Raw genomic sequence first — 9,225 nt, 5'->3', positions numbered from 1 at the left:
TATAATATACCAGCAGGTCGAGTATAATATACCAGCAGGTCGAGTATAATATACCAGCAGGTCGAGTATAATATACCAGCAGGTCGAGTATAATACACCAGCAGGTCGAGTATAATTTACCATGTCCCCCCCCCCCCCCCCAGCGACACGGTCGAAACAAAGCCTTTGAACTGGTATAGCGAGGAAGTGCAGGGGTGCTGCTGGACATTACCGACGAGTGAAGGATTCAGTAGGTCGTGCTGAGCATGGCTGGGATTCAGATGAAGTCCGAGGTGCGAGGCGCGAGGTGCGAGGCGCGAGGTGCGAGACGCGAGGCGCAAGAGTCGTATATTCATCTGGATGGTCAGGGAACAGAGTTAAAGTGGATGGGTTGCTGGAAGGGGAAGTAGCGTGTAGAGAGCGGTGAGGTAAGCACGCATTGAGGTTAGAAACGTTGTCCCGTACGGACAAGGGTCGAGCAAAAGCTATGCTTACGGTCGCCAGGAAACAACAGTCTGGCTGTTAGTGATATTGAGGCAAGTGTGCGGCATGGACGCTCTGATCTTACTGCCGCTGATTTTGTGGGCTGTGGCAGCAGATGATTGTTCAGTGGCTGATAGCTTGAAGTTGAAAAGGGTTGAGGAAGTGGAAAGTGAGCCAGCATGGAGAAATAGGCACCCCAGTCGCTAAGCACCCTTACAAGCGCATTGTGCCACGATTCGGGAGTGGTATCGCGATAGACGAGGCGAGAACTAGTTCATCCCATACGTCGAAGATGATTCCGTACGTATGTCCAAAAGTAGCGATTACTGATCATATAGTAGCAGTGCCGTGAAAGAGCAGAGCTAAACAAAAAGGCTCCTTGCACTAGACATTCTGTGGGACTACCCGTGTCGATGCTGACGCTGCTAATGATGCCGCTGCTGCTGATGCCACTGCTGATGCTGATGCCGCTGCTCATGCTGATGCTGTATTCATCCAATTATGACAGCACATGCCTATATCCAGCTCTCCCTCGAATACGACCCAAATGAAGGCCCATGGTATACATCCATCCTCCCCCAAACTCTGATGCGCATCCCTCTCGGGCGCCATCTCCTCTGTGTCTGGCCGTCCCGTCCCTTCACTACTTCGTCCTCGTCCTCCCCACACCGGGTCTCTTCTCCGCGCCACTACCCGTCCCCTCGTGCGCCGCATTCCATGTCTTTACAAACGCCTTCTGCGTGCGATCTGCATAGTCCTCGGTGCGCACCTCCTTGACGGCCACCTTCGCGCCGTCCTTGGTGAAGACGACGTTCTTCTTTTCCATCTTGCGGACGCCGCGTTCGGCGAGCTCGTTGGAGTAGAGGTAGATCTGGGAGAGCAAGTGTCAGCTAAGAGAACGAAGACCTGGGGGCTTGATGGTGTGGACAAGATTGCGGGATGCTGCGTCGAGGTGAAAAGGGTTGGAGGAGAGACGAACTTGGTAACCGATCCATCCCATTCCCGCAACTACGGCAAAGAGGATGACGAGCGGAATGAGGTTTCCTATTGCGCCCATTTTGTTGTATTCGTCTTGGTTGCTGCCCGCCGCGTGCTTTATATCGATGTCGTGTGCTCGTGCTTTCCTCTCGCTCGTGAACGCGGGGTAATCAATGCGGAGGTGGGTGGTCGCACTGGCTGCGCTGGCGCAAAAATGTCGCGGGCGAGTGGTGGAATGAGCAATGCTGGCTCAAAGGGCGAAAGACGAGGATGATGACCAGCGTGAAAGAAAATCGCTGCCTCGGAGTCCAGCCAACGGAACGGCGTTTCGCGTACAGCAGAGCTGAGGCTGAAACACGCGGGCGTGTGGCAGCGGACGACAAGGGCACGCGGTTCGTGCAGGGGTTCAGCCTGGGCGCGCGTTGTGGGTCCCGTCCGCCGTCTAGGGTCCAGGGACCGACAAGTGCGATGAGAGGCCAGTGAAGCCAGAATACCGTAAGCAAAGTCAAAATAAAATATCAGTGTATACCAGAAGCTCCTAAAAATGCCAGAGTGCACAAACGCCTACATTCGATTTTCCATCATGACCTGTGCCTGCGCCTGATGCACGAGACGTGCCCAAATGATGGCTTGCTCACAGCATGTCTCACTTCAAGAAACTCGCGCCAGCACCGGCAGCCCTCCTGTCTTTCTTGAGCGGCGAGAACGTGAAGCCTTCATCGGACATCATGTTGTAGCCCCCACTGATCGGCCTGCCCTTGCCCAAACCCGCCTTCCCCAGCGCCCTCGCAGCAAAGAGACCCTTGCTACTCTTTGGCTTGGCCGTGCCTTCCTCCTCAGCGTCTTCATCGTCGTCGAACAAAGTCTTCCCAAGTCCACTCGTCCCCAGCTTGCGCTTCTTTTTCTTCTCCGCGGCAGGCTCATCCATGAAGGTTGCAAACGACATGAGCGACTTGCGGGGCTTGACCTTGGGCACTAGCTTGGACTTCGTAGGCTCTTTGGACGGACCATCAGTGGTCTTCAGCGGCACGGTAACGGCGGGCAGCAAGTTCTCCGAGTTATCCTTGGAGGAGAGCTGAGAGGCTTCTTCGGCAACCACGTCAAGGATGGGCGCGGGCGTCTTCTTTCGGGCTCCAGGCTTAGCGTTCGCTTTGTTGGACGCAGAAGGTGCAAGGGCCTTGATCATGGGTGGTGGTGCTGCCGCCTTGTTGGCCACCAATGTCGTGGGTGTCGCGTCATCTGCATCTTCGTCTTCGTCCTCTTCCACAATCGTCTCGCCTGGCGCACCGACGGCGGTACGGTTCAAAAACGGCGTGAGCGAAAAGTTGGACGTGTCGCCCAGTGCTGTCGCGAAGGTCCCGCGTTTGGTCTTCTTCGCTGGTACACCATTTCCTGGCGTGCCGAGGTTGGTCTCGGGTTCGACAGAAGCAGCCATGCGCTTCCGGATGTTCTTTGCGGGCTTGACGGAAGTTTCACGGGCGGCTTTGGCAGGTGGAGCAGTCTGAGCCCGAGATGCGCGTTCCAGCTCCTCCTCTTTCTGCTTGAGCTTCTCCTTGGTGGAGCGAAGCTTCTCGCGGAATGCATTCAGCTTGTCATCGAGAATGGTGTTCTTGGCTTGTAGGTCGGAGAGAGTCTTGGTGTATTCTTTCTCCTGCTGCTTGCGTTCGCGCTTCTCCGTGTCCAGCTCCGTCTTCAGATCGTCTGCTTTGCCATCGGATTGTTGGCCGCTCTGTTGGCCCTTCTTGCTGGCCTTCTCAAGTTTCTGGCGTTCGCGCTTCTCCAGGTCGAGTTGTTGCTGAAGTTCCTCCAACTGTGCATCACGCACGCTACTCTTCGCATTTGCCTTCTCCGCAGCTAGACGAGCCCTCTTCTCGCGTGCCACTTCCTCACGTAGCTGCTCGATCTCGGCATCGCGTTCCTCGTCCCGCTTGCTGGCCTTTTGAGCTTCTTTCTTCCCGGCCTTGTCGAGCTTGGCTTGCGCACGCTCCGTTGCTTGTTGCTGCGCCTCCAGATCGGCCTGGACCTGCTCCGTCGCCTCTTCTGCCTTGGCTAATGCAGCCTCGGCTTTCAAGCGGTCCTTCTTCTCCTTGGCGAGCTCGTTGCGAATCTCCTCTAGCTGTCCTCGAAGCTCGTCGTCCTGCTCCATCCTTTTCCCCTGCTTCGCGAGGACACGGGCTGATGTACGTTTCTCATTCTCGAGTTCCACCTGAGCGGTGGTTAATTGTCGCTGCAGCGAAAGCTTCTCGGCAAGCAAGCCGGTGTTGGATTCGACTTGGGCACGCAGGTGTTCGACCTCGGGGCGGAGCGACGATATCTCGCGGGTGAGGGCGAGCTTCTCCGAGAGAATCTTATTCGAGTCGGAGGTGACATTTTCCATTGCTTTGAGCTCAGCCTGTTTGTGTTAGACAAAGAGGTTGATTGTGCGGACTAAGCTACACACCTTTAGGTTCGCGACTTCCCGCGACTGGGTGCGGATCTGGTTTAGCGCTAGCTCCGCAGCAGCCGCTTGCTCGTCGAGCTGGGCAAGCGCTTCATTGAGGTCGTTCTCGAGCCCATCCGAACGCGCCTGTTCCTCTTCCAGCTGCTCGTGCAGGTCGTCGTTCTCGTCCTGCAGCAAGCACTGGCTGACTCGCAGCTTCCTGATGTCTTCGTCCTTCGCTACCAGTTCCACCGAGTGCTTGCTGCGCTCGAGGCTGAGCTCCAGGCCCGCCGTTCGTAGCGAGTGCTTCAACTACGACATGTTAGTACAATCTCGTCCTGCGGAATACACTCCAGATGGCTCACGTCTTTTATCTCATAGTCATAATCTACTTGCATGTCGACAGCCATGGCGAGAATGCAATGCAGAGCGGGTAGGAAGATGGGATGGAGGGGCTGAAGTTCGCTGGCCGACGCGTCGTAAACAAAACAACGGCCGTTGCCAAGAAACCAGGCACCGCCAGAGGAGAGTGGGGTTTCTTCTCCCCACGCCACAAACATATGCAAGTGTGAGGGTTTCTCGCACTGGGACATTGGAAATGAATGCACCAACGCCACAAACATGTCCTCTACTGATTGACCGTGTCCATTGCCGCCCAGGTGTTTTCTGGACGCAGCATCCGCGTACATGGCTGATCCCTGCAGCTCGCTTAGGCTGATTACGTAGCCCTCCACCCCAGCGCGAGGACACGTTCCCCAAGCTATCGTCTTCGACCTCAAGCAGAGCAGAGCTCCCAATCTGCCACATTTCCACCCGCACGCCCACAATGCGCTGGCTACAGCTCCTCACGGCCTCGCTGCTGCCATTCACGGCGATTGCTGCCAAGAAGTCGTCGGGCGACCGCTTCGCCGACTTCCGCTCCAAGTCGTCCTCCGGCCCGCTCAAGCTCGACGATGCCAGCTACACCCAATTGACTAAGGCGCCCCGGGACTACTCCATCGCCGTGCTGCTGACTGCTTTGGAGACTCGATTTGGGTGTGTCTTGTGCCGCGAGTTCCAGCCGGAATGGGATCTGCTGGGGAAGAGCTGGGCGAAGGGCGACAGAGAGGGGAAGAGCAGGCTGGTCTTTGGCACGCTGGACTTTGTGGATGGAAAGAACACGTTCCAGTCGGTATGAATCTTCATATCAGGGATTGGGGTCCATGTACTGATGGTCCGCAGTTGATGCTTCAAACCGCCCCGATCCTGCTCTACTTCCACCCCACCGTGGGCCCCAATGCGAAGGTTGACTCGCAGCCCGTCCGCTTCGACTTTACCAACGGGTAATTCTCCCGCGCTCCCGAGAATCTTTCAGATACTAACAATATGCAGACCGCAATCCGCCGAGCAAATCCAAGCTTGGGTTGCGCGCCAGCTCCCTGCTGACGCTCCCAAGCCTTCCGTCTCACGTCCCATCAATTACGTTAAGATCATCACCGTCTCGACCGCCGTGCTAGGTGGAATCACCTTTGTTGCTGTTGCATCGCCCTACGTTGTCCCGATTCTGCAAAACCGCAACATCTGGGCTGCTTTCAGTCTCATTGCTGTGCTGCTCTTCACTAGCGGCCACATGTTTAACCACATTCGCAAGGTACCCTATGTCTCTGGAGACGGCAAGGGTGGATTGAGCTACTTTGCTGGCGGCTTCAGTAATCAGTTTGGTCTCGAGTCGCAGATCGTTGCGGCTATCTGTAAGTCCTATCCTGAGGATGGAATGAGGTCAATAGCTAATTTCAGACAGACGGTGTCCTTTCCTTCGCTACCATCTCCCTCGCGCTCAAGGTGCCCCGCATCGCCGATCCCCGCGCCCAGCAGTTCGCCGTCTTCCTCTGGAGCGCTGTCCTCCTCGGCATGTACAGCTTCCTCCTAAGCGTCTTCCGACAGAAGAACGGCGGATATCAGTTCTGGCTGCCCCCTTTTTAAGCGCGAGTCCCGTTCGGCGCCGAGCAAAAGAGAAGGAAAAAGAGCACAAGTTGTGCCCTTGCAGTGGTCGGAGGTGTGGAGCGTAGCTGGAAAAGCGAGCTCCTAATGTAGAATTGGTAAAATTTATTGCGTGTATATTGCATCAGCCGGCGTTGAGGCTGGAAAGGAAAATAAAGATATCTATTCAAATCGCATTGCGCTCCAATCTATCACATTGTGTTACCGCCTCACCACTTTTACTATACGTTTTCGTTCGTTGCTGACATGTGAAGGACACCTTCCATTTAACGAAAGCCGCAGGTGTAAGGTGCCGAACGCTTGGCAATGACGAGGAGGTCAACCCGCCATAGCTCCTGGGTTCAGCCCCCACCCTCATTCGAGGCCAACTTAACTACCTACGCCGCAACTTGGCTTCCGAGTCTATGCTGAACTCCAACCTGCGGGCGCTTTTATGTAGCTATGCCAGCACTACGCCAGGCATAATTTGGCTGTACTAGGTTGTGCTTCTTGGTGTGTTCTTGGTGTGTTTTCCTACGCGAAATAAAGTTTGTTCGCATACTCGTCACGGAGAGTTCAATGGTTATCTCTAAAAATATCGGCGGGCATCCTGCATCATTCCTAAGTATCGTTCGACAGACTTTTGTCAAGATCAGGGTCAGGGGGAGTGGCAGCTCAATCGCTATGACAATGGCAGATTTCATCAATGTGGGTGGCGGCATCGCAGTGTGCGTCCTCACCTCTCGCCCCCGAGCAGTCATCCTGCTCGTTGAAGCAGGACCAGACGTCAGTGCCCATCCGGAAGTGTAAAGTAAGAGTCTCCTCACTCTTATTCGATCGCTATATGCTACCCACACACGTCCACCTCTTCCGCCAAAAACAAGCTCACAAACCACAACCTCGTAGACTCTCGCATGGCGGAGTCCTTGCGAAGTGCCGCTAAATCCAAGCATGCTAAAAATCTTTGGCTCTATGGAAAGATGAAAGGTTCCCTGAAGGAGCAAGAAGTGCTGAAGAAGTGAAGAGATCGGGTAAACACGGGGGTCATTGACCACGGTTTGATTCGGTACCGCAATCCTACCTGGTTCGACAAGCTGGGCGCAAAATACCTCGATCCAATCAAATTTTTACTTTTCGCAGCCTTACGATCAATGGGGCTTCGACAAGATTCCACGCGTAAAAAATAGTACCTCGAACCGATCACTGTGCTTTTCAAACTCATGAGATTCTCACATCCATCCTTCCATTTACAGATTCTAATGCTCATTTTACAGCTGGATTGTGTCTCGATCTTGGAGGGCCGCATTGATGACTGTAGTCACGGCAAAGAAAGATCTGGCCACTTTCCTACAAGCACTACAGTCGTTCTGGAGCCTGAAAAAGGGTCCTTCGCATCGGATTTTCAATGCTCAAGCTTGGGTACCTATCCGTAAAGAACCCTAAGCAGGCCTTGGCTCATGAATGGTATAGTGCGATGTGCCGGTACAGTGGGAAATAAGTCGGTGTCTGAACCATTACAGAGAATAGGCTGCGGTGATCGAGCCAAGTACTTATGCAGGCCATAAATTAGTTTGAGAAGCGGAAAGGCATGGGATGGTACAGGTATCAGGTTGGTACGAGAAGCTGGTAACTGGTAACATTCAGCTACTCACGATGACCACAGCACCATAGGGTCTGTTTTCCTTTATGTATATCCTAACTCACCTTTTAATGCTCAACACTAGCGGATGTTACATAACCGAGGCCGTAAACTCTATAGTACCTCTAAGTAAAGATGATAGTGTTAAGAATACCGAGTAAGGTCGTAGGTGTGCCACCACATGCCTGACGAGAAACAGGCCACAGAGTTGGATCATTTGTCCGTTCTTAGCTGACATATACGCCACCCAATGGCAAGTGCACTTGAGTCAGTTAAACAGAACCAAAGGTTGTCTAAATCAAATTTAAATGAGGCTGTCAGATCATAAGAACAGCACGGAAATCATTTCAACATTACAGCCTTTTGCGGTGAAAAGAATAATGAGGTAGAAGCATTGAAAGCTGCGGAATATGTTCAAAAGAGAGCAAATTTGTTTGTTAGTAGCTAGAGAAAAGATATGGGAGCGGGAAAGTAGGGTGTATAATCGGGTGGATCCACGGTAGACAAAAGTCTCTTTTACGTCGTACATCTTTTAAAGCTCTAAAGTTGTTGTGTTGCATTCCTCCATTTTAGCAGCAAAAATCGCACAATTCGGAGGCACCCAAGCCAACTCAATATCGCTTATAAGGAGTAGGTCATAACCTACTTCCCTGGGTCGCGAGACGCACGGTGAGGCGAGACAAAGCACAGGTACCTCGACTTTAGACAATGGTTTTTCCCCAATAAGAACTGGCTCCCACCATAGCTATACCGGAATAATTTTTGTACCTTCTCAAGATACTCTGCGCTCTGCCTGGCCTGGGAAATACGATCCTACCCTCGCCTTTTAGCCTGAGGCGTGCGAGGCTCTCTTTCTTAGCGATCTTGTGTCTTCTCCATATACCACAACCACAATACCTCTTCGACTCTATATTACCAAAATACAGGTCCATAGGGCCCTCAAAGACTTAGAATGATGCCAAGTAATCAATACCAGTCCTATGGCTGGCGAAGCGCGCATGTTCATGCAAACTCGCCACCCCGGTCGGTACTTCTCATCGAAGACCTTCCAAATTCGGCTAGAGCAGATTAATCTCTAAGACTGCCGATCGCTGTAATTTACTTATGTCATTCGTACAACTAAGTTGAGCTATCCAGCCGTTAGCCGTCAGCCGTCAGCCTGAGGCTGTGCAAAGCACATTAATGTCTGTCCAAGCGTGCCGGGACGCACGGTGTAACGGCACACCTTTCTTCCGGCCGCTCGAGTTTTTCCCGGTGCACTTTAATACAGACAGGCGCAATACGCATCTGTTCTATAGCTTGCGCAAAATCCGAGTAATTAGCTACTGCATTACTAAGTTGCATACCTTTGAGATTCACAAGCTACTGGAACTATGCGATTTATAGTATCAAGCACTGAGATCTACATTACACAACACTAGAGGTGACGTCACGAAAGTTCGTCACTACAATCCGCTCGCCAGCTAGCCAGCGTGTCCAGCGACGACTGTGTATCAGGATGTTGCTCGCCAAGGATCTGCTGGCGCAGGAGGAAGCATCTTTCCATCAGTGCAAAAGCCTCCTTTTGACGAGCTTGGGTCTGCAGCGTGAAGGCAAAATTGCTAATGCTTAGAAGCGTGTCTGGATGCTCCTCCCCAAGCACCCTCTTTCTCGCCTCCATCACTTGCACCTCCAGCTCTTCGGCCTCCTTCCACCGGCCTTGATTCCTGTACGTCGACGCCAGGTTGCCCATGCTGGTCAGCGTGGAAGGATGCTCCTCCCCAAGCAC

General features: G+C 53.2%; 4 protein-coding genes across 4 annotated transcripts in view; 1 reads left to right on the top strand and 3 right to left on the bottom strand.

Moving 5' to 3' along the window:
* Positions 1 to 874: 874 nt before the first annotated feature.
* CC84DRAFT_865941 (uncharacterized protein) lies at positions 875 to 1,614 on the bottom strand. The gene is made up of 2 exons (XM_018187707.1): positions 1,442 to 1,614; positions 875 to 1,333 (listed from the first exon to the last, which is right to left on the bottom strand). Exons 1-2 carry the CDS (start codon positions 1,517 to 1,519, stop codon positions 1,106 to 1,108), a joined length of 306 nt encoding a protein of 101 aa, XP_018034130.1. The 5' UTR covers positions 1,520 to 1,614; the 3' UTR covers positions 875 to 1,105.
* Positions 1,615 to 2,086: 472 nt separating this feature from the next.
* On the bottom strand, positions 2,087 to 4,144 carry CC84DRAFT_1094981 (uncharacterized protein; the record flags this gene model as incomplete). The annotated part of the gene is made up of 2 exons (XM_018174591.1): positions 2,087 to 3,832; positions 3,881 to 4,144. Coding segments are annotated over 2 exons (2,010 nt in total), but the record flags the coding sequence as incomplete, so codon positions are not given.
* Positions 4,145 to 4,654: 510 nt separating this feature from the next.
* On the top strand, positions 4,655 to 6,024 carry CC84DRAFT_1260854 (oligosaccharyl transferase-like protein subunit). Its single transcript, XM_018185018.1, has 4 exons — positions 4,655 to 5,030; positions 5,081 to 5,181; positions 5,231 to 5,589; positions 5,640 to 6,024. Exons 1-4 carry the CDS (start codon positions 4,686 to 4,688, stop codon positions 5,819 to 5,821), a joined length of 987 nt encoding a protein of 328 aa, XP_018034128.1. The 5' UTR covers positions 4,655 to 4,685; the 3' UTR covers positions 5,822 to 6,024.
* Positions 6,025 to 8,886: 2,862 nt separating this feature from the next.
* CC84DRAFT_1188352 (uncharacterized protein) overlaps positions 8,887 to 9,225 on the bottom strand; it is a gene marked incomplete at both ends in the record, with an annotated part of 1,353 nt that continues 1,014 nt past the window's right edge. The window contains one exon of the mRNA XM_018180984.1: positions 8,887 to 9,102. Within this exon, the coding sequence (XP_018034127.1) occupies positions 8,887 to 9,102 (216 nt within the window). The remainder of the gene's footprint in view (positions 9,103 to 9,225) is intronic.

This window comes from Paraphaeosphaeria sporulosa, assembly GCF_001642045.1.
Source record: "Paraphaeosphaeria sporulosa strain AP3s5-JAC2a unplaced genomic scaffold CC84scaffold_7, whole genome shotgun sequence".
NCBI classification, from domain to species: domain Eukaryota; kingdom Fungi; phylum Ascomycota; class Dothideomycetes; order Pleosporales; family Didymosphaeriaceae; genus Paraphaeosphaeria; species Paraphaeosphaeria sporulosa.
This window is presented reverse-complemented; position numbering and strand designations above follow the sequence as displayed.